This window comes from Aptenodytes forsteri, unplaced genomic scaffold, assembly GCF_000699145.1.
Source record: "Aptenodytes forsteri isolate BGI_AS27 unplaced genomic scaffold, ASM69914v1 Scaffold309, whole genome shotgun sequence".
Taxonomy (NCBI): Eukaryota; Metazoa; Chordata; class Aves; order Sphenisciformes; family Spheniscidae; genus Aptenodytes; species Aptenodytes forsteri.
The window spans coordinates 1,815,111-1,840,184 of NW_008795857.1; the positions used below are offsets into that span (position 1 = coordinate 1,815,111).

At 44.0% G+C, this 25,074-nt stretch overlaps 1 protein-coding gene across 1 annotated transcript in view; it reads right to left on the reverse strand.

Moving 5' to 3' along the window:
• Positions 1–2,014: 2,014 nt before the first annotated feature.
• Positions 2,015–25,074, reverse strand: part of DAAM2 (dishevelled associated activator of morphogenesis 2) — a 130,489-nt gene continuing 107,429 nt past the window's right edge. The window contains exons 17-24 of the mRNA XM_019473261.1: positions 23,628–23,734; positions 22,817–22,905; positions 21,887–22,055; positions 19,963–20,070; positions 18,432–18,492; positions 13,676–13,807; positions 5,308–5,478; positions 2,015–3,329 (exon numbers count right to left, since the gene is read on the reverse strand). Coding sequence (XP_019328806.1) covers positions 3,114–3,329; positions 5,308–5,478; positions 13,676–13,807; positions 18,432–18,492; positions 19,963–20,070; positions 21,887–22,055; positions 22,817–22,905; positions 23,628–23,734 — 1,053 coding nt within the window. The 3' untranslated portion in view covers positions 2,015–3,113. The remainder of the gene's footprint in view (positions 3,330–5,307; positions 5,479–13,675; positions 13,808–18,431; positions 18,493–19,962; positions 20,071–21,886; positions 22,056–22,816; positions 22,906–23,627; positions 23,735–25,074) is intronic.

Here is a 25,074-nt window from a genome sequence, read left to right on the forward strand (position 1 = left end):
GCTTGCCTCAGTGTGTAACTGAGCTTTTCCAAAACCTTCTTTATGAACATTCACCATGGAGTCAAGAGCCGGGGGGACTGTCCAGCATGCTGAATGAAGCCTTCAGCCACCATCACAGATTCAAAACAGGAGTTTAGGCCACTGGAGTGCTGAGAAAGTTGAGCTGCAGTGAATCAGGGGCACGACTCGGAGCTTTCTGTCAGTCCCAGTAAGTATCCCACAGCTGATTTATAGGAGTTGCACAATCTCTTATTATTTCTGTATGAGTCAAGGAGGTGGCAAAACTACAGCAGATTTCTTTGACTCTGTCAGTGTGGCTGGAGTGCCACGTATGATCATATAGGATCTCTTTAAATCGGTGTTGAACTGTGTACACAAATGGACAGAGGGCTTATCACTTTCCCTGCTTTTGCTACATTTGTGGCCTGGCAAAGTGACTTCAGTTTCAAAAAGCACAGCACAAACCTGCTTTGACAAATATCGGGGCGGGGGGAATGCTGTATTTCTGTTCAAGGGTTTTGCCCTGAGGTGTTTCTTCTCTGACAGCACTGCCATGCTGACAGTCTGCCTTATCAAACAAGTACTTGGGGAGGAAGCAAGCAGCCGTAAATTGGACAGAGCCATGAGTCACATCATCTTGCACCAGGGCTAACCTTGGCACTACACCTGAATTTCTGGGAGAGTCCTAAACCCAGGGAGAACAAGGAGGGGAAAAAACCTGCAATGTTCTAATCCCTAAAAGCATCATCTTTGGAATTCAGGGATTATCCAAATCTAAACTCAACTGTATACCAATTTGGCACATATTACCACCTCTCATACGGCTTACATGGCATAGGTTATATGGCATGCTTTAAAACAAGACAAACAAAAAGGGCTGGGATATAGCATGTCTACTTCAGGGAGCAGCAAGGAGCTTGTTAATATAATTTACAAGAGACATTTCTAAAAATCCATTTTGTAATTTAAAATAAAAATGCTTAAAAAAGTGAGAGTTTTTCTTAAACTTTCAAAAACCTTTATGAAATACAGTCTTTGTTCTACAAGGTGCTTGTGTCCACTGCAATGGGCATTGCTGTTAATAGCTAATCCCAGAAGGGGAGTGGGATAGTAAGGGAGGAGAATGCACCCAGCTCTTGTAAGATACCAGCTCTTTACGATGAGTATTATACAGAGGCGCGGCAGTCTGGAATGTCGTAAATAGGGAAATACTGGGGTGGGAGACTCAAAATTCAGTAAACAATGAAACATTAGAGTTTAACAATTCTGACTTTTTTGCTTCTTTCCATAGTTTACATAATTATTTTACTCTCAAAGTGTTCAGAAAACCACCACAGTTTGCTTCTCCAATATTGGTAGTGTGTAATACTGATCAGGCAGCGTGCATGGCAGAGGAAGTTCTGTTCTGCAGGCTCGGCGCAGAGCCTGAGGTTAAGTGACATTCAGAGAAAAATCAAACCAAATTATTAAAGTGACAAATAGAGCTTTTTTCACTTCCCTGGGATTCCTGGACATTTTGTGCTGTTGACTATTGATGCATAGTTTGTAGATGGCGTGTCCCTCTTCTCAAATATTCTCTCTTTTCTTCCTGTCTAGGAGGAAGAATCCATCACCATTTCTTTATTTTCTTCTTCTCCAGGGAAGACAATATAAAATTAAAAAAAAAAAAAAAAGCCCATGACAGCCCACATAATCCAATCCCTTTCCTAGAGCCATGAAGACACACAGAATTCAGAATTCAGGCCTCTTCTTGGGGTTCTTTTGCTTTTTCGCTGTGTGCTTCATACATGTAGCTTAAACACAAGTCTATGTTTTTTCTTATGAATTAACCCATCTCCAAAGCCTGCTCAGCTTACACAATTCTGTGTCCTGGAAAAATTCTCAGTTTTCATTATGGGACCCTCTGTTGGTTCATCCCAAGTAATCCCTTCAAAATGAAAAAGGCTGTGGGCTCCACGGCTCTCCTTCAACACCATTCATATCTTACTGAGTTACGTGATTCCCCTAGGTAGGAGTGGGGTGTGTGCAGTGAAGATCAGCCTGTTAGACAGAAAGACCAGTTCACGCCAACAGCAATCACAGCTAGCATCAAGTGGAAAAGAAATCTCATTTCTTGCAGCCAGTGACCCCATTTGTTTTTTGCTACTTGTGACCTGTGGATGATACTAGGGAGCTCCCGATTTCCATTGGGCTGCACTAAGAAATCTTGCACAAACAGGTAAGAAATGTTCTGCTGTTTCCCTCCCACCCTCCAGCAATGACAACAGGCTCCACAGTCATCTACTTGTAATCCCAACCTGGCAGTGGCTTAGTTTTCTAAAGAAAAGCCAGAGCTTCTTTCCTAGAAGATGCATTTCATAGCTTCGAGGCTCAACCATCAACAAATTCCAGAAAACTGCTTCTAGAAAAGCAGAATCCAAAAGACTTTTGCAAAGCATTTTATGTTGATCCTGATTTTTGAATTTCAATTTGTTCCAGAACCTGATGCTTCCGGCTGAGCATCACTTGATTTGGACAGTGTAGGCCACACAAAAATACTATACAGAACGTGAGATCAAAAGCATTTTTCAGGTGCTAACCAATGGCTTATAAAATCCAATTCTGGAAGGGAATTGGAAACCTCGAGAACCACATCTTGACAAGCTCCTGAAGGCCAGTCTAGATCTTGAAGAAGCAACAGGTGTTTACAGAGCTGCTCTGAAATTAGTCTTGCTTATTATCAGCAAGATGGAGATAGTGACTAGTTTTTGCTTTGGCACACAGACAATTATCTTTCTCCAGCTGTGAGGCAGTCTGCAAGGCCCAAGTACTTTCTGTTATCACCATGAGGACTTTGATGACACAATAAACTCCCAGAAGCAAATCTGTCGGCTCTGCATGGCCCAGTCACAGGCCCTGCTGGCTCCACAGAGGCACTTTTATAATGGTTCAAATTAGGAGCACTGAAGAGGGATGAGAGGAAAGCTGATCATGGAAAGGTAACGTCTCTAGCCACAGACCAAAGAAATCCTTTGGGGCAGCTGTCAGCCAGGCGCCATCGCACACATTCATCTTCCTTGTTTTGCACTTTTTCATCACCTTCTTTTGGTTGATTATTTTTCTTCCTCTTGTAATTAATAATTTAGCTTTGTCACCACCCGCTCCCGGCTTGTCTCTAAGCCTTGGTTCCCCGAACGCTTGCGGTTACGCTTGAGCTTGGATAAGTCTTTGTCAAAGACTTCACCCGACCTTAATGCTGACACCAGGTCATCAAACTCCCCGCTCTCTTCAGAGATGCTTCCAGCTTTCGCTTTCTTTTGTCGCCTCTCTTTTTCCCTCTGCTCTTTTAGCTGTGGAGAAACACACAGAGCTTTAGGATTAGCTAACTGAGATGCCAGATCACTAGGTACACTGCCAAGAAGCAGCTAAGATGCATCAGTACAGTTTCAGGGAAAAAAGAGATCAGGAGCTCATCCACAAGGCCATTACCTGTGCCAAGAGCAACAGGTGACCGTGCTGGGCTTCCCTTCTTCTGCACAGGCAAGCAGAGAGCAGGAGAGATGAGGAATGAGTAGCATAGTATGTTTGCCTCACAAAGCACTACCACCCTGGAGCAAAGAGGACACATGGGATCTGTCTATGCTGCTGCTGTTTTGCACTAATTTTACAGTAGAATAGTGCCAGCAAAGTAGCTGTGCCAAATGACAGTCTACAAGTGATGCTGGCATAAGTAATTACCCAGCTTCTGGGACCAGGCTTGCAGTGACCTTACTGTGGCAGCACCTACTATGCTGACAGTACCTAACCTAGTGAGTTTAAAGTTGGTTTGGATGTGTCTATACAAACCACTGTCACTACTATTGTCACAAACAGCTTTGCGCTTGGGGCATAGCAAGCTAAATTGACAGGCAGAAAGGCTGTGGTCCTGCAGAAGGAGGAAAAGAAGAAAGGAAAAAACCCAGAAAGCCACAAGCTAAACATACTGGAGAATGAAAATTGTGAGAGATATCAAAACATCAACAGAAACTCTATCCACCAAACAGCTCATGTTTGCATGGTGCAGCGTGTTGCAGTAATGGGAAGAGGAAGGCATATTGCCTTGACTCTCGAAGGAGAAACTGGTTATAAACACAAAGAGCAATGAAACAGAACTGCTGATTTTACAAATCATTGGATAGGTCCACCTGTCAACATGATGCCCTCGCTCTCCCTAGGGTAGTTCCAGGGAGCTCAGTTATCCCCCCGCACCGCTCAGCTCCAACATTAGTGGAAATGGCAAGGGAGGGATGCAGCTGTCAAGAAGCAGGTCGCTTGCTCTGCACGCTAGCCCCACGTTGCAGGAAGACTCCATAAGCAAACTGCAACCTTTCTCATGGTGTATTAGGCCTACGAAACCATCCTAGTCCTTTAACAGTGGGCTCCTGCACTTTCCAGGCTGACTGAGAGGAAACTTGAGCCTAAGTCCCGACGTTTTATCCCTGTGTCCAACAGTAAAGCTGCTGGCATCCTGGCGTTTTACCTCTCTTCTCTTCTGAAAGGCACAAACCAGTGCTTTTGGCACTGCAAACATTTAAAGCAGCAACTCCCCACAGCGAGGCCTGGGGCCATGGCGGCAGCCGGGGTTAAAGTGCCGGCAGGGGGGAAGGAGGCAGGGGACTGCTGAGCCGTTCTCAGGCCTCAGGAAAGGCTGAGGTTAGAGGGGGAGGCTGGTTCACATGAACCCCTGGGGACACACATGTCTGTCTCCCAGCAGCAAAATCAACGATGCACAAAAGCTCTCTCGCCACGTCAAGGCCAGACGCGCCCCAGTAATCAAGGCATTAAGGCTGGCTAGAGAGAAATACTGCCAGTGCGGGCTGCAGCAGGTGCCAGGACATTCACTGTGTCACTGTACGCTGTCAGGCGACAAGCATGCAGCAGATGATGATGGAGTCTGAGTGGAAGCTGACCAGCTGGCAGGACTGAGGGAGATCTGGCTCCCAGAGCTTTTGCACAGAGCCTGCAGCCCAAACGCAGGATAGTCTGGCACTGGGCAGGGGCAGCACCATCCTGCAAAGTGCCAGGGCAGAACAGGCAGGGCTAGATTTGGTATCTGAATCCAAAAGATGGTAATTTAGGAGCCAAACAGTATGCCTTTGAGAGCTGACAGGACAGCCATCAGGAAAAATGTCATCCTTTGTGAAGAGAAAGATGCCAAAGAGAGGTGGCAGGGAGAAGGACACAAAACAGTGACAGTTCATGAGCATCAGAATAGGCGCTCTCAACCTTTCTTTCTTGAGACATGAAAAGGTAATGGAAGGAAACACCGTCCTGTGCCCAGGTCCTCACCATGGCCTCCATGCGTGCCCTGCGCTCCTCTTCTTCCTTTTTCTTCCTCATATTCTCCAGATCTTGCTTGGCCTCTGCAAATGACTGTAAGAAAGTGTCGAAGATGCCAAAAAATTCATCTGGCTGCATCTTGCCCTCGCTCTCTCCAAAATGCTTCAGTGCCTTGGCATACTGTCAAGGGGGCAGAAAACACAAGAGCAATAATTAGGCAGGCAGTTTAGTGAAGACAGCAAGGAAAGCTTATGAGTAACTACACATGTAATTCAATACCCTCTGACCATTCATGTGGCAAGAGCAGAAACTACCCCCCAGCAACAGAAGTGCCTCTCCTTAAGGCAGGTGCCTCTGTCCCTGAAGAATCTGCTCTCCTGGATATGCTTTGGGCAACACAGGCCAATGGTGCTGGAGAGCACTAGCTGTCCATTTATAAAAAAAAAAAAAAATGTTCAGTGCCTAAGGGTGATGGAGTAATTTCAGAGGATGACCATCTGGCCACTTCTCAGCTGCAGCTGTGGGACAGCAGGGGCACGGAAGACAGTGAGCTAGCTGGGGAAACAAGTAGTTTTAGTCCATCCTAACTACCAAACAAGTAGTTTTAAGCCCATCCTTTCCCCTTCCAGCTTCCCCTCAAATCCACTTTTGAAATGGCTGGAGTTAGTTTTTCAAAAACGTTACAGTCTGTCCTCTCAGGAGCCTTTTGCCATGTCATCCATCACTCTGGAGTCCTCTGAGTCAGGGTGTTGCCTGGGAGAGAGGCGACTATGGACAGACATGGCATGAGAGAGGGGCAAGGAAAGCAGCCAGGGCTCCCGGGCAGACTTAAAAGAGAGTGAATACATCACAAGTAGCTTTTATTTTAAAAGGCAAATGTTGAGGCTGCAGGACACATGTGGAGGCAGCCAATTGGCAGGACTTCAGTCACAGGGCAGTCCTGATTGGGATATGGTAAATTCACAGCAACCCCTGGCTCTTGGACATCAGTCCTACAGTAGTTATACTCTCCTCTTTGCTCTCTCATACTCACAAACATGTCCCTGTACTCACCAAAATGCACTCAAATGCATTCACATATAGTCTGTCAACAGCATGTACGCACATGTCCACTAAGCCCTGTGTAAGTGTACACATCCAAAAGCTGTATCATTGTCCAACCACCTTCATGGGTGAAACCTCTGTATTGCAACAGGCAGCACCAGCAGCACATTCCTGATGGCACTAGTGCCCTGATGCACAGCTCCCCTAGCATTCCCTGCTTGCACTTTAACACACCACCACTGAGCAGCAGAGCATCCTTACAGACCTCAACATTTAGCAAATCAAACCCAGACTCTCCCAGGCTATGGACTGCCTTCAAACTCTCTTGTGCATGTATTCAGCTCATACGAACACAGCCCAGCTTCCCTTTCCTTAGGTGGGTGCTCTTGCAGAATGGAAAACACAGTAAGAACAGTTCAGGCTCCAATCCCAAGGACAAAATGAGTTTGGAAGCAGGTCTTATAAACCCCTCTGGCCCTGTACCAGGTAAAGCATAAACAATGTCTCCCAGTCAACTGCAGGGGGAAGAAACCTCTAAGGAAAGCAACTTCCTTCTGGCACAGCCTGAGAGATTCAGCATCTCCCCTCCTCTGCTTTCCCTGCCAGGCCCACAAAACAGTTTGAAGCAATAGCTTCTTTTTTCTTTAAAAAGGCTGTGTTCTCAGCCAGAAACAAACAAAGAAACCCAAAGTCTCTGAAAAAAAAAAAAGTGTTGGAAGAAATGCAAGTTGCTTTGAGCTACCAAACATGGCAGGAGTTGAAGGAAGCACTACAGCAGAAAGTCATGGAGGGACTTCAGAGTATGAAAACAGCAACAGATTACTTCTCTGTTTTAACTCCTTTTCTCTGAAACCTCTGAAGACACATACACACATGTACACACACCTTCTCTCTCTCCCCACCCCTCTCTGTATATATGTATTTTCTCTGTATATAAAGTATGCATAGTCTCCTTGAATATTAGGAAAGTGCAGCAGTCTCACAGCAATCCACACTGACCAGCACCAGCTCTTCAGCAGACAGAATACAGGCTGTCAATACCGCGGAGGGAGATAATGCATCTCCATGTGATACATTTTCTTGGCTTGCCTGCTCCGGCATGACAATCAGCCAGGGAAGTGGGAGTGCCAGAGAAAGACTTCAGCACAAGCATTGCCACCTCTGCTTGAACCCATAGAGCGCCTAAAGCTCACTGCTCACAGGAGATGTGCTACCTGGAATCTCTTCCCACTTAACTTGTGGTTAACTCCTGTGAAAATTGAAAATAAGGCACAAATTAAGAGCAGTGACTAGAGCTGCCAGCTAGAAGGAAGGCTTGTCCACCTCCTGTGAAGCCTGAAGTCCAAGGGCAGCCCACAGGAGATGGCTGTTGTACCTAGTGATGCACCACCTCTGTCCCCTGCGGTCCTCCTGTGCACAGCAAAGGCGAGTGAAGGGGTACACAGGAACCTAGCTGGTTTGAGCCCATGAATGCCTGTAGAGGTTTCCTAGTCTTTTAGGGAGGCTGGGGGTTGAAAAGGAGAGGGTCCTTGCCTGGGGCTCTTGGATCCTACATATATGGAAGTCTCCATTAGAGGGTGGTGTTGTCTGCAAATGTTCTGCACATGGCCTGTCATCCAACTACCAGCACCAGCTAGTTCTTGTCACACTGGCAGAGGGGCTTTTGCCACCACCTCCCCACTGCCACTCAGAGAAGGAACAGTGTTGCTGTGCTGGAAAGACCCAGCAGCCTGGGAGCCTTCCAGAGACACTCATGAGTATACGGTGTTGTGGTCTCTAAGCAGCAGCAAGGCGGACAAATCCTGAGAACAGCCCAGCTTTGGTGCCCTGTAAGATGGCTTAGCAGGTCACAATCACTTACTGTAAAACAGTGAAAGATGAAAAGCAAAAATCTGTGAGCTAGATGTACCAAAATAACTACAAAAGAGAAATCTGCAGTTCACTGAGGTAAACATTTTCCTTCTTTCTCTACCCACTCTGGAAAAAAGCTGACTGAGCAGAGGAAGGCAAGTCAGGAGATCCAGCCTCCGCTGCCAACTCTGCCCATGATGTGGCTTGGGAACTCATGCTCCCTTTCTGAGCCTTCCTTTCTCCATTCGTTACAGAACAGAAAGTGTTGCCCCACTAATCTGATATAGGAAATGGCAAAAAATCAGTTGTTCACATCTGTGGGGCACTACATCAGTTCAATGCACTATTGTAAAGAGAGCCGCGCCGTCTTTTCACTGTTTAAACTGCAACAGACCCCTCTGTTTTTATTACTTCTTCTATTTCCCCGTAGCTCTGGTTCTGCGATCACGTGTGCTTTTTCAATGCACCGGTGCTGGGACAAGGGGCAGTGAGCTGCTGGAGGCAGCCTCCCCAGCCCTGGTACAAAGCTCAGGCTCCTACCTGCCCACAGTGGCTAAAATCACACTGCCTGCCTCGCTCAGGGCGTAAGAGGCAGCATGGCGCAGACCGAGGTGCTCTGGACCCCAGCCCTCTCTTCTGCTCTCCACCGCAGGATTTGTGTCACCCTGTACAAATCACTCGACTGCTCCATGGGCAGATTCCCATGCCCTCTCATGCACAATTGTGAAATCTGTAGCTAAGTCCTCATGCACACAAAACGCTTCCCAGAATTTTGTGACGTGCTATAATATCGCGGAACGAGGGCTGAAACTTGCTTATTACTGAAGTCATTTGGGGACAGATGACATGGGCAAAAGCAAGATGGAAAACTGTTTCAGCAGGTTTTCCACTGTAATACAGGATGGTATCTCTTTTTTTTCATTAAAAAAATCATTTCCACACCATAAGGGCCCCCAAGCTCCATGATATAACAGGTCCACAAGCTCAGTGCCAGCTCTGCTTCCTCTGCCAAACTTTCCACTGAATTCATCTTCTTGCCAAAGCAAATCATTTAGACAGTTGTTTATTTTGAAAAGCCATTTTAGCAAGGAGAGGGAAAGCGGGACAGCAGCACACACACTCTCTGCTGTGCCTGCCAACGAAATGTTAAACAGTGGCAGAAGAGCTCTGGAAACAGCAGGAACAGGGCTCTATGAGGAGGAAGAAAACCAGCCATGATAAAAATTTCCTGCTGTCTGTGCTGTCTGCTATTGCAAGGAGCCAATGCACGAATTAATTATATCATGTCGCCATGCAACATGAACTGTCTTCCCCAGAGAAGTAATCTTGAGTTTGTTGTTATGAAGACTCCAATCCTGTACCGAGGCAGTTCAAATAAATGTCTGTTCTCTTTATGGGACAGATTCAGATCAGTTAATGGAAAGAGCCCAGCCAATTTCAGGCAGGGCTGGGCCCAGCTCTCCTTGCGCCTAAACGCTCTTAAAGGATTCTCCCAGGAGTTTGACAGTGACTCTGGCAGTCCCAAAATTGAGATACAGGTGCTATAAACATTTCTGATATGTTAGTTGCCAACCTGCCCTGAAGCATCTGCAGTTCTAAGTTACTGTACAACAGCTACGTAATTTATTTACCAAACGGCTGTTTCTGACAGCAGGCTGCGGTGCCTGCTCACGCCCTTTGTAACACACCTCGTTTTGACTTCCTCAGTCTCTGTCCTGATCCATTCCTTACTCATTAGCCCCAGTGGCTGACAGAAAATACTGGTCCCCCAAAATGAATGACTGGCACTCAGACTACAGTATTTCTGTGCGCTTCATAGTATTCTGCCATTAATGACTATTTTCTTAAATAGATTTTGGCTTTCACTGCCTTGCTGTTCTTCAAAACAGTTACTATATGTGCTAAGCTTATTAAATGCACGTGCAGAGTCTGAACTCCTGTATCCATGATAGTAAGCACCCTGCTTGAGAGGAGCTGTCATGAGAAAGACTGGGGATGGACGCTTTTCCTACCTGCCTCATCAGCCTTGCCCAGGCAGTGGCCTCCATTGTGCCTCTATAGAGAGGCTTAAGTTAGGCAATACCTGACTAAGCAGACTTTGTTCTTCTCAGAAGATCCAAAATGTTTTAAAAACAGGTTTGTTATAAATCAAGCACAAAGTAGAACAGTTACGGAGCAGCGTAGCAGTCTAAGTTCATACCTGTCAACATGTAAGCATATTGTAAAGCTTCATATAGGGCAAATGTCACCTTTTTCAAGTAGGAAAATAAAATTCATACCATGGGAGGTCACTGTTCCTTTGCCTGGGCATTTTCATTGCTTCCCCACAGGAAACACAGGGAAAAAAAATCACAAGCAAAATTCAACCCCATTCTGTTCTTTCTGATGAAAAAAATCAATTTTTCATCTGTTCAAACACGTAAAAACTGGTGAACGATTCCAGGGCAGGATTTCACTTTCTTCCGCCCCCACCTTCCAGTTTATGGGAAATGGCAGAAAATATTATCCCTTGATCTAATCTATATATTCCCTTATAAAGTGGTATTGAAAGTGAGAAAAACACAAAAAGAACAAGAACCAGCTGTGCTAGGGAGCCTGTTTAAGAGTCAGTCTAAGTTTTCAATCAGTTCTTAACCAAGCCATCTGTTTACTGCATGAAGATAAGTACAGTTACAAGGCTTCCTCTGCAAACATGAATGCCTGCATCTGACAGCCTGGCCCTTTAAATTTAAAATATCACTTCCTCCCTATGGCCACTAACTGCAAACGGTCCTGTTTAAGCAAAAAGGCCAAAAAAAGTACTGCATGGGATTGTGAAAAATATCCTCCACAGAGAGGGTCAGTGCCACACCTTGGTAATGGATTGTTTCCATAACTTAAAGGAGTAAAGAAATTACTTTTGCTAATACTAAAGACATTTAAAAAAAATAAAAAAAATTCCCAGGTTTGAAAAGATAATTTGTATTGTTTCAAATCCCAGCTGAGGAAACATGGCTCTGATTAACTCACGGCAATCAATTAGCCACATCTATATTTAGAAGGATATCCAACTCCAGCTGTTAAACTAGGGCTTCATTATTATTAATAAATCTGTGAACCAGACCAATTCTTCCTGGGCTCATTAGGACATTTTTAAAAGTCCTCCCTCTCCCACTACCTTTTTTTTCAATTTGCTTTGCTTTGAGAAATCAAAAACCGAACAGGATAATCAGATGTCTTGGTCCCTCTCTTCCTTTAATTGGCTAGTTATAGTAGGTTTCCATGGTAAGAAAAAAGCTTGTGATTCAACAAACACAGAGAGCCCATTGAGGTTGGAAGATGTTATAGGCTTTGCAAAGCACATCTGGTTTGTTGAAAATTTCCAGCTTTCTTTTTCCTTTTTTTTTTTTTCTTTTTTAAGAAAAAAGAGGAAAAAGAGGAAGAAGAGAAGGGAAAAATAATATGAGGCAAACATGAGAAATAGCTCAGCATTGGTAAGGACAGACAGTTCCCTTTTAGGAGTCCAAAAGCAGCTTTTTGCCAGTGGAAGAACCAAAGCCATAGGTTGAGCAGAAGTTGGAATGGCATGTGTTCAAACATAGTAAGGGTGTGCGAGGAGAAGGTAGGGAAACGTTTCCTAAGCGTGTTATAGTCATTAAAATAAAACATCTCTTTATGTCCAGTGCTTTATGTTGGCTATGTCTAAAAAAGCATGCAACAACTTCCAGACATATTGGTCCGTCTGTAGGGAGATTCTCTGGTTATTCTTAAAGCAAAAGAGCGGCATTTTTCCTGCAAGTGCCTGATCAAGAAAAGTTGCATTGCTGTGCTGGAAATGTACCACTTGCTGGTTTTTAACCCCTGACTGACTTTGTAAAGAATCTGCATCGGGCTTTTGTCCTAGCATGCCAAAAGAAAGTACCACCACCACCTATAACATCAAACCAAAAGCGGGCAGTCTAAGGCAAGGAGAGAGTGAATTCGCTTCCAGAAATACGCACCTATCTATATCGAAGTTGAAAAATTTACCGAGTCATAAAACAGAAGCCCCCAAACCATAGAAAATTGAGCTTTTCTCAGTACATTTAGTGGAGGCATGGAATGTAAAATATTGTTTTGTGATTATAAAGCCAGTATGGTGTGAACGTTTTTATGTTGGAAGCAGTTTGAATCTCCCCAAGCAACATGACAACAATGAAAAAATTAGGCATGTTATTCTCCACAAAATTTCCTTACAACATTAACAAGTGTTAGGCTGCCCAGCTTTGCCTTCAGAGTGCTGTAATAACTACTGCCCCACCGGCATTTGCCAGGGCAGCTAGCTCTAGCTGACAGCCAGTAGCTCCTGGTGTTTGCAGCTGCAAGTCAGTATTACCAACATTATCTCCACAGCATGGAAATGCTTTTGAATTACAGAATGACATTACTGCAGCGCGACTGGATGAGTGAGGATTCTTACTGTTCAGATCCTCAGTCTGTATTTTACCTGTCCTTCAAAATCTAAGGCCTACCAATCCAATGGCACAGGTTTCATTAATAATGCAATAGGTCCCTTAACGCTACAAGGACTGACACCAGTGGTGGAAACAATTTGATCCAAAAGAAATAACGCATTTGCTTCATAAAGCCAAGCACTTTTAACATGCCAGCCAACAAGGGCAGATTTGCCATTACGTATCGTTTACTTTAGAACTTGCTCTTCTCTAAACATTTTCATATGCTTGTGATCTTTTCATATAAATTCTTCCTCATTCAGCTGAGAGACAGAGGGATTAGTGCCAGACTCCAATCATCAGCAAAGAACAAGCACCTCCTTAGCTGTACAAATCTGGTAATGAAGATGCAGACGGTGAAAGGACAAAATGATCACAGCAGCACCTGAAAAGTAACACACACATGGTGCTGGCTGTGTAAGAAGGATCCAAGAACGTCAGACAAACCATGCATGTTTGGGATTTCTATCCTTGCAATGAAATACAAGCGGTAACAGAGAAGCGTAAGTGGAAAAGATCAGGTATTCAGGGTTACCAAACTACGCAGAGCTGCATTTTTAAAGGAAAGAAATGAAGCACAAATGTCCCTAGCTGAATGAGCAGAGGGGGATGAAGTCAGAAGCAGAAGGTAAAATATATGAGGTCACTATCACTAATCACCAAAGGACCTCTTTTTGAGAGATTGCTCAAAAGGCAGTCCCTTCAACACCACAGCACGGTATGGTATCCTGGTACAGACATTGCCATCGCAATTCTACGCCACACGTGGATAATGTTAAGGAAGATTAGCAAGAAGTGGGCAAGAGCATTGAACCTTCTTTTAATTCTAAAGTATATTCTAAATGGCTACAGACCAGATTAGGAAAAAGTAAGAAACTTCAGCCTAAACCACTTTCAGTGTCTATTATATTTTTCACTACAGTCCCAGCATCTGAAATTGCTGCTTCTGTTTTGATTCAGGCTTTTGACTGAGCCAGTGAAACCCCAAACACTTCAAAAGGTATTCTCACCTTGTCTCTAGCCTCGTTGAGAAGGTCTTCTAACTCCGAGAAGCTGAAACTGGCCACAGTGATGAAGTCGCTCATGACGGGAACGAACCTGTCCCCTGATTCCCGCATGCGTCTCTTCTGATAATCCAGTTCCTGAAAGAGAAGAAGTAAGAGATATAAACAGGCAAGCACAAAAGATTCCTCGCTGACAAGGAAGGGAGCGGGGAAGCCCAACTATTTCACTCAGTGCAGAGCATGCTCTGCTCCCACTCCTCATGCATTCATCCAGAGCTGTAACTCAGAAACCACTTTCTCACTAAGTCAAAGGTTTTGCCTCTTCAGCATGAGAGGGAAGGTTAAGGTGGGATGAAGGAAGGTCTTAGTTACGGTTCCCTTTATCCTCAAACAACAACCACTCCCAAGAAAGCCATCAACATGTTGAATTTCTAAAGCAGCTTTATCATTTAAGCATCAAGTACATGAAATTTTGCATTTTTTTTCCTATGCAAAATGACAAATAATAGAGAACTTGGATTGTGTAGCAAGTGAATTTGAAATTTTTAATAGTGAGTTTCCTTCCAACTTCTCTTCCCATGGTGACTCAAAAGGCTGTATACTTGGGGAAATGTGTACACGTGTGAATAATCTATATAGTTTCTAGCTCTGGATCTCCCCTTTAGTTCTCTGAAAAGCACTAGGTGGGCAGGAAAAAGACATCAGAATTGGTTCTCCCACTGAAGAACAAGCAGAAAGATGTCAGGTGCAACATTTGCTAGCACCCTGCTAACCAATAAGCGTTAGCTTGGATGTTATAAAAGTCACAGAGTTATAAATTGGGGCTATTGCGATAAGGTTTGGGGGGGGGGGGGGGAAGGCAACACATAAACCCATAGGAAACTAAGCTCTATTTGTCTACTACCTACAGAAAGAAAAATAATATTGTAAGATTCTTTCTTTCTGGCTCAAGTTTTTTAGTTTTAAGCCAAGATTACACATGCTATCTCTTCCTTCCTCTATTCACCATGCTTGTGGCACAGAAAGAGCTACAGAGCTCCTCAAAATGACTAAGTTATAGTAAGACTGGCAGTCTCCCATGCCTGTGCTTGGCTTGTGTGCTGTTGACAGTCTCACGGGGACAATGAAATCGTAATCTGGACCTCATCTTTATTCTCAGCTGAATAATCAGTGGGAATGATAAAGCCTTACTTTCTCTGTAGGAAAAGCAGCATGAAACATCAGGTCAAGTTACAATCTGACCCTCCGTTCCCTTCAGAAAAAAATATTTTTGTGCTGGCTGCAACTCCAGCTACGTGCATGTTTGGTGCTCTCTGTTACTGGTCATCAAAATACTGGTTCACAGAGCCAATTGGGTAGGTTTATAAGCATCTACACTGAGAAACTCCTTGGGATTTGCTCCACAGTGCTGCTGAATGCAAAGAATGACTTTGGCCATCAACAATCTAAAATCAGATGTGATATATCTTCTGGTCTGATGTGAGTTGGAAAGAGAATGTAACCACTACAAGGAAAGACCACAAGGCAGAAAAGGGGCAGGAAAAGCAATGAGCAGGTGGCCAGAGAAAATCCACATTAAGGAAGTGCTACTTCCCTTGCTTTATATTACATCCTCTTCTCCACTGGTTTTCCTAACATCACAAGGGACGGTCCCGGGAGCACTACTCAGTTACATCGCTTTGCAATGAATTGTCTCTATGTTACAATCACTTTGAATCGGACCTTACAAGTGCAGGAAATGTCACTTCACATGCTTCTAAGAATTACGCATATTTTTTTCAGCCACTCTTTCCCATTCTAATTTTTAAGCTGATTTTAGCTGGAAGTTGCTCTACTCCCTCCTCCCTGCCCTCCCCAAGCAGGTGTGTATAACAGTTCTGTCATCTTACTCACTGTTGAAAGCTATGGCATTCAGGACTGTTACTGGAGAGCAATGTTTTTCAAAGTAAAATTAATATTAGGTGGTCTGCCCTTCAATTTCAGATTCAGTCCTTCCCTGCAGAATAATTCTTCCAAAATAGAAAAACCCACACAAGTAACTAGCATGACTATGTAATCAGCCCAAGAGTGGTGCCAGAGAATAAGAAACTCCTCTGTCTCTTCTAGAAATGGTCTATACCAGTCATAACAGCACAATAGCAGAAGCTAGCACTGCCCCTTGTGGGCTGGGCTGCTGGTTCTCTAGAGAGATGAAATGACTCAGCCGTGACAGTGGTTTCTCAAGCGGTGGTTATTATCTTCTTGCTGTGTGAGAGAAGGGCTCTGCTGACAGAATTCACTTCCTGATTTGGAGAAGACCGAGAACTGTCCTTCTGGGAGCATCCTACACAAAGGCAACAGCTGCATGCATGTCTTGAAAATGAACGTGTCTTATCTGTACAAAGAAGCTGTAAGTCCAGGAAGGCAAAGTGTTAGTAGTACCTTTAAGAACATCTGACTGTGAAACTATTTTTAGCTTTCTATTCCTAAGGGGCCTTGAAGAAACTTCTCAGTCACTAGAGCCAAGGCTGTGGTGAGAACACACTGGAATGGAATCAAGAATCACACCTTCCCCTCCTCCCCCTTCCACCTGACAGTGATCTTCTATTGTTGCTATAGTGCTGCTTTTTACACGCCAGAAAACCACGAATTGAGCAAGCAGACTGGGAGGTGATGGCAGCCCCAGATGAAAAATACCATGGCAGGGAGAAGACTGAGGAGGGAAGCTGGTGATTGAATGAGAAGGAGAGGTTGCCCATGGAACCCATGTGTGGGAAAGAGAAGAAAAATTGGCTGTAGAGGCAAAAGGGCAAAAAACCCGATCACAGAAAGCAAAACAGAAGGAGGTACTCACATTTCAATGGGGGGAACTGTCTGTCCCAGCCAAAACTGGGCCTCTCTTCATGTCATGAACTCCATGTCAGCCTTCCCTGACAGGTGCTTTTAACTGCCAAACACTGCACTCCACGTATGCACCAGTATCTTTTCTCACTGCTGCATTCTCCCTTACCCCAACAATCCAGAAATAAGGTTTGGAAAGTTTGTTTTTTCACGGGAGGATCACTGGCTAATTACATGATGAACTGCTGGAGACAGACAGACAGACTGGGGGCCGCTGACAGGACAAAGATCCCTTCTTCTACTCCCAGAGCCAAACCAAACTCAGGCCAGGTGAAATGAAAATGAAGTCATCACTGTCTCATAGTGGATGAGAAGGATTGGAGGGTCCTGTGTGAATTCATTGTAGATAGGTAATCCTTGCACAGAAACTACCCAAGGCAATTCCCAACAACTGGTCCCTTTGCCAGCAGTCCCAGTGCAGAATGCTCCCCATCTGGAATGCTCCACTAGCATTAAACTGACATGAGTTGAAAAAGACAGGTGAAACATCCTGAACACAGAGGGACACTGAGAAGTGTGGCTAGTAAAACCCTGTTCGAAAGGGCAAAGAACAGCTAAACACAGAAGGGACCTTCTTGAGTTCCGAAGACCTCTGCCTTGTCTCTCAGCACTACCCTTGCCTTAGTATATCCAAGAGGCAAGAGATGCCAGCACCAACCGGAACATAGGATTTTGTTCCTCTACTTGCAGAAAGAGACAATGATGTTCTTAGGGTCAGAGTATGTTTATCTGTGCAGATGATGGGTGTCATGGCTTAACCTGGCAGGCAGCTAAACACACAACCGTTCGCTCACTCCAAAACACAGCCCCATACTAGCTACTATGAAGAAAATTAACTCTATCCCAGCCAAAACCAGCACAATGGGAGACGTTAAGGGACAGAGACAATAGAGTGAATTTAGCCTTTAATCTTTACTTTTTCAACTGCTGTGCAAACACTAAGTTGCTGTTCCTCACATCAGCCCTTGTGAGAGGTAGATATTTGTAGCTGCCATTTCACAGAGAGGAGGCAAATCCATGGGGTTGTTCAAAGCCACACACATATGTCAATGGCAAAAGCAAGAGGCAAATATGAGAGTTTCTACCTCCTGCCACCGAACACGGTGACCCAGTCTGTGCTCTCCTGCCTCAGGAAGGCTGGAGTCTTTCCCCAGGAACAAACCCAACATGTTAACTAAAGGAGGCTTCCAGGTAGGGGAACCGCAGCTGACACATGAAGTTGTGACTCCAGGGAGCGTTTAGGCCCATTCCTCATCTTTAACTCTTGTAATTCAGTACACACAACTGCATCAATGCACCATTTGTACTGTTCTCTGTTGAGATGGAAGGCTCTGTACTACCTAAGTACAAATTGAACACTGGCAACCTAAGTCCAGCTTAAAAGGCTTTCATTAATAGCAGGAAAAAACACCATTGTTGCTTTGCTTGCCAGCTCAGCTCCCTCATCTTTAACCAGTCTATCTTTTCCTTTGCCTTCCCAAGGAGTGCTTAGGATAGGTTAGGGTTGCATATAAGTGCACTACCTGTTCACTACTACTCCAAGAGCCATGTGAAACACTTGCTCAGCAGCCAGACATCCCTCAGTAAGAAAGAGAAAGAATTTTATTTCTTCTTTTCAGTCCATGCCATTTGTCAAACTGTCCTTTTACTTTCCAGGCTGAGATCAAACAAGCTTTTCATTAGGCTTAAGTCTGCTAAGATCATCAGCAGGAGCTCCACATGAGAAGATTTTATTTGTTTTTTCTTGGTTAATGCATTCTGGAATGGAACGGAAAGGAATGGAAAAAGAAAGCCCACTTTCTCTTATCATAAAATATATAGTGCCCCTGATTCTGAGTGAGATATTTTAAGTATGGCACTTTGGAAACCTTGAGATACTTACAGCTTCAACAGCTTTCAATCCGGTCTTTATGTTGTTGACTTCCTTCTCCAGCTCTACCAGGCTGCACAGGAGACAGACACAGAGCAGATAAAACAAAAAGAGCAGTGTTACACAGGAATACAGGAACTGTGTAGCAGAACAGACCATTGGCCCATCAAGTCTGGTATCCGGCCTCTGGCACCAGCCACGCCAGATGATTAGAAATGAGGGGAAGGGGGTCTGCTAATGCTCTGTGCTGCTTTTTGTATGAGATGTAAGATGAGGCGGACCCCGCTCGCCTGTGGTCACATTGAAGATTGGGATTTTCCTGTGAAGAAGAGGGGGGTTGCCCTCAGAACATCTGCCCCGTGAGCTGAGCCTGACCCTCCAGCAAGGAGCGTATGCCACATGGCCAGCTTGCAGTAATCAGCTGACACATAAGCAAGGACCTCAGCTTTAGCACACACATTACTGGGGTCTCAGATTATCTCTACATATGATTCTTGAACCACTTAACTACTAAATCCCATTAGCAGTACATTTACATGTGATTTTTGTCTTCCTCACAGTTCAAACATTGTTTTTTCCATCTGCATTTCTACCATATGGTAGTCCTTGCAAGCTTACATTGAAACTGAGCATATAACCCGACTGATAATGTTAACACATGCTTCCCTAGACGCGTTATACTGGATTTCTGCTCATCATATACAAACAAGAGTTTTTTTCTAAGACTTGTATGAAAAAAAAATGACTTTTAATTTCCAGGTAACTAGTTAGGACCTATTTGTGAGTCAGCAGGCATCTCCTCCAAGTATTTGGTGAGTAGTAGTTTACATCTCAAAAACACCACTAAAGCCTTAATAAATGCCTTTAAGTGTGAACCTACATTTATTTTTCAGTTGTCTTTCATTAGCTCGAGTAGTTCCCTATACAAAGAATCATGGCTGGGCAAATAATATGCAAAGGGATTTTTGAGCAGTGCTTTGGAAAGAAAAAAATGCTGGTATTTTGGGGGGATGGCTTGTGTATTAATTTTCCACAAACACCTCCAGAAATGGAAAAAAAAATCATTGAAATTTGTGCAGAAAGCGTGATGCTTTCCACATTTCTGTGCGAGGCTGATGTGTGCAAAAGTTTGAACAATCTTCCTGAAAAGGGCTTACTATAGCCTCTGTATCTGATTGACTCTGCCTTAGAAACAAACCTTCAATTATCCAGAAAAAATAGCACGCAACTTAGATGAACAACCATAGAATATGGTGAGTGAATTACAAACAACCACCAGTCTAGTTACAATGTGTGATTCAGAAATACAGTAGATGTAGGCATATCTGAGTAAAGCTGTCAATTTAGTTATCTACAAATGTTTTTGGACCAGAATTATCTGTTGATGTACATCTGAATAACATCAAGGATGTGAGCAAAGGCATTTCAGCTGTAAGGCTGGCCATGAGTTTAGAAGACAGCAATGAAAAAACTGATGATCATTAAGTTAACAGAAATCACTGGGAACGCCAGCTCTGGGAACAAGCAATAGCACTGGACTTACTTGACTTTTGCTGCTTCTGGAAGATGCTGCAACTCAGACTGAATATCTAGGATATCTGGATAATTCTTTTCAAAGATCATAATTAAGTAGTGCAACAGTGTAATGTTCCTGGGAAAAAAAAAAAAAAAGGGAGAAATGAGAAGGAAGATGGTGGTGAGAAGGAAAAGGATGCTGGGAGGATTGTGACAAATCAGTGAAAAATATTTGGGTAGGAAGTGTGCTTGAATGAACAAAACTAACAATATATCAGCAGTTAGCAGTTCTGTTATTGAAAGAAAAGTATCACAGACTGAAATGAATTAGCCTTTTATGAACCATCTTTCCTAAAACCTCAAGCAATATATTGTGCCTTGATTTATTCTGGAAGCACCAGCATGCTTCCATCCATCTGTGTAGATGGTGTAACAGAAAAGAAAATTGTGTAACACAGTATACTATTTGTCCCCAGATACTTCAGTGAATAAAAAACTAATAGTACGAAAGTGACATTAACTCGTAAGGGAGAAGTGAGTTGTTCTCAGAGGCAATGTGTAAAAAACCTAAGAGTTAACTAAGAAGAGGAAAAGGTTCTTGAAGATTGAAGAAGCTGCAAAGAAAACTGCTACAGTAATGAAACAGCTATACTTACGAGTAGTGGTCAGGCTCACTACTACAAAAGCAATGGCAGGTCAAATAGGAGTGGATAGAAATGAGATGTATCAGAGATGCAGGAGAACGTTTAAGAAAATTTGTAAAGTAAATGATGAATTTTGCATGTAGAGAGAACAGCCAGCCATAACAGCTACTTGAGGTGGGTGTTATGTCGTTAACTGACAGGCAAGAGAGCAGATGGCCACTGCTTCACACAGACTACAGCCTGGGAGCTGGGAACTGGTGAGAGAACAGAATCTGCACAGGACATTTAATATATGGAAAACCAAGCCAAGCTACATTAAGGCAAAAAAACGTTCAACATTAGCTACACAAGTGTTAGCCTTGGAATACAGAAAGGACATCATGGTAGTCAAAACAGAACTCTGTTAGTTCAAACTCTGTTAGGTAGGGATGAATTTCCTATGGCTTCTTACTGCCATTATTCATTCTGTCACAGCCTGAAGTCATTTCACCACAACTATGGTCTCAGCAGGTCTCACGAGTCAAGGAAGGTGCGAGTTAGTAAGAGCCGGTATAGGAGATCTCCAAGGAAAACCTTAGTGCTGCTGGAGCCCAGAAGTGGTATTCTCTCCCCAGTCACAGCTGATTAATTTCCAGAACCAGTATGGGGATGAGGGACAAAACATGGGATAACACTATAAAGACCTGCAGCCCATGTCCATAAATAGTAAGGTATATGGACCTGCAGCCCATGTCCATAAATAGTAAGCTCCACCTTCCCAAAACCAGCTATTTTCCTTAGCTGCTCCAGATACAACCAGGCTCAGTCTCTCTGAGCTATGCCGTGTGGTTCCATTACTGGTGTAGGTAGAGAGCCAGTTTACGACAGCCCTGCGTCAGAAACATATGCCATGTTTCACAGGAGATACAAAACTGTGGTCAGAGTTTTTTGTTTTCTTTTTTGCAAAACCATGGCCATAAAACTTTGGTATAAAGGGCAAATTCCATAGAAATCCTCCTCCCCCCCAAACGTATTTCAGTTATTTGTGAAATACTACATTTTGTCATCTTTGCATAGTGTTGCAGAAACACAATCCAGCAACAGATGTGCATTACCCAAAGAAACAGCAGAATTTGAGTGCTGTGTTAATAGCTGGTCTTAACTGCTACAGGATCTTTTAGAGTGAAAAGCACTACTTAAAAGCCAAATAGGACATTATTTTAAATGGTCTACAGAGCTAAAAACAAACAAAAACCACTTTCATTACTGTGCTGCTGATAAGAGATGCAGCAGCACAGTAACTAATTCATTTACGGCCTTCTAGCCTACCTGTCTATGCTGGATTTGGTGTCTGCAATTTTGTTCAGGCTGGAGACTTTGAAGCCATATGCACTTCCCCTTTGGCCCTTGTTCATATAATTCCCAAAGGCCAGAACTACCTCCAGGAGCTGCCTCAAACGCTTGCTTCGGATGAGTTCTTTGGATGCCAGAAGAATGGCTTGAAAAGAGAAAAAAAAATGAACAGGTTATTGCACAGTGTGTGGTTTTAACATGCGTGGGCCCATAATTTGAAGTACCCTAAAATGCCCATCTGACTATTGCCCAGCAAATGCTGCAACACAGTCTGTGTGTGCGCTGTCCTTCCCACACCCATGCACCCAGAGCCAGGACAACTGGAAGGAAGATGCACTACATCTAGCCTGCAGGATGCTCTTCTGAACCCAGGAGCAAGGCTATTCTCCTGGACCTCACATTCTAAAAACATAGCCAGCAAGAACAGGAGGAAGGCTTGAGCTCATCTGAAAATGCAGAGTAGAATACACTCACCTCTTCTCTGCGATAAGCAGAAGCCATACACCCCCGCTCCTTGTAAGTTACACATTCCCAGAATTCCACCATCCTGAGGCATCTATTCTAACTGCCCCATGGAGAGGGAAGGTGCAAGGACTTGGGGGTGAGAAGGGAAGGCTGACCTGCACAGAAAGGCCATGAAAGGTTTTGGCAACTCAGCACAGCCTGGTAGCACACTGTCACATCTGTCAGGTCATATTTACAGTGTAACAATCATGAAACCGACTTTATTAAGTCAATGGGTGTAAGAAGAGTGTCAGACAGAATTCATTTCTTAGCACATGACATGCTTTGGACCTACTGGCTCTACAACCATAGCACGCATGTAACAGAACCTCCTTTGAAGACAAGCCTCTCTTGACCTTCCCTGCCCCTCTACCCAACTCTTAGAAAAAGCTTTAACCATACCTTCCACTTTTGGTTTTGCTTCTGCCAGCCTCTCTGGAAACTTCTTCTTAAAGAATAATGCTTGCAGCCGCTGCTGATAGTGGTCAATCCTGCATGAAGGGTAGAGGAAAGCCAACACTGAACTGGAACTGTATTTTGAAGCCCAGGGCCAGTATGCTGCCTACATAACCTAATGGTTGGATATTGAGTCTCACAAGGCCTGCGCATGGGATTATGGACATAGTTCAAACATCTAACACTACATAATCAACCTTATTATGAATATGGAGGAACTCAAGGCATGTTTTGATCACAACTGAAAAGGAGCTGGAAGAATTCCCATTACTCTTAAAATAATGAGAGTCACGGGAGATGCCAGCTGCATCTCAATTAACAAAACAAAATGTTAATCCTGATTGGGGATGTAGCAAAGTTGGAACAAGAAAGAAGGTCAGAGGATGAGGAGATGGGATAGCTGAATGGAAAAAGAGATCTGTATGAAATCCTGACCCCTGGCTACACTACATCTGATAGTTGGATCTGAATTCCTTTTTGTGTGAACAAGCTTAGGCAGAGAAGGCAGATTTCTGCTTGTCATCAGGGGACTGGTCCTTAAATGACAGCACGGAGAGTGCTTATCGTCAATAAAAAGTTTGTGTAATGAACTGAAATATTTGTAACATTTGTGGGCTTCTGGCAAATGCAGGGTATAATGCTGGCCCACAATCTCTTGCACATTCCCCCTCAGTGCCAGATGATCCATTTTCAATAACAATTACAGCTGCTTCCAAGAAGCCCTCCGTGCACTTTTCCCATAATGTAGCAAACAGACCTGCTCATTTCAAAGAGGAAACGGTCCGCCCGGGCCATGCGCTCAATTTCGTGTTTATGCTCCTCCAACAGGTCGGTATCGCTCTTTTCAGGAACGAACTTCAGCAACTAGAGTGACAGACACAAACCAAACACCAAGATGAGAGATCTCGGGAAGAGGAGAGAGGGACGGAGAGGCAAAACAAACCCTGATGGAGAGAGAGAGGGCCCTCAGATTTCTCTGCTACCATGGGGAAGCATTACGTTCACCCAGCCGTGTGACCGTAACTACAAAAAAGTGCAGCTGTGACTACAAAACTGACCTTTTTTAAACCTTTGCTTGCTGTTCTGTTTTTATCCCTCACTGACCCCATTAGATTAATTTTCAATTCCAAGGGGGAACTTCCCATTTCTAAATCTAAAGGCCAAGTGCTACTGCAGCTTACTCAAGGGGAAGTACAGAGAGAACTTTGATTCCCACAGCATTACTTGGAGTTTAGATTGATTCAAACGAGCAGGATGTGTCCCACTCAGCGTGAAGTACCCATCGTGCCTATTCTAGACTACACACAAAGGCTCATCTATCTCCCTCTTGGGTCCGCCCCACTCTGCTGAAACAATAAACAATAACCAAGTGACTGGATATGTGTCTGACACTGGCTGCTATTCAGATGCTGACCTTAAAGCTCATACTTTGACAGATTTTTGACATATCTGGTGGTAGTTGTGCTTTAGTATGGTTATAAATATTGCCATGCACACAGCCTCAGCACACACCCACAAAAACTGCTCACAAGGCATATCAAGCACTTTGCTTTTTACCACTTTTTAATATTTTATCCCACTCCCCAAAAATGCGATATTCAAAGGTGTGGAGCATCCGAAGCTTACAGTGACTTCTAGAGCTGTTGTGAGCATTCAGATAACATGACAAGTAGGCTATAAATTTCCAAAATGGAAAAGCTTTTTGTACACAATTAAATACTGTGACTGCACACAAAGAAGGAATCACATTTGTCAGGCAGTTCAGAATTATAACATTTTGTGCACTCCTAAGGAACTTTATCATATGCATCTTTAGTAAAAGCATCATCTTTCACCCTCTATAAATGGGGGAAATTGGGCAATGGTGGTTTAGTTGTTTTGGGGTGTTTTTTCCCCCCCACAACCTACACAGTAAACCAACTGCAGGGGACAGAAGTCCCTGACTCCCTTTTTAACTATTCGAGTTAGAATGCAAGATCTCTTCTAGTCCCAGCTCTAACCATTGACCTACGTGGCCTGGGTCATGGTGTTTCCCAATGGAAAAGCTGCAGACAGAGAAGGGAGAGGGGAAGGGAGAGGGGAAGGGGAGAGGAGAAGGGAGAGGAGAGAGGAGAAGGGAGAGGAGAGAGGAGAAGGGAGAGGAGAGAGGAGAAGGGAGAGGAGAGAGGAGAAGGGAGAGGAAAGGGAAGGGAAGGGAAGGGAAG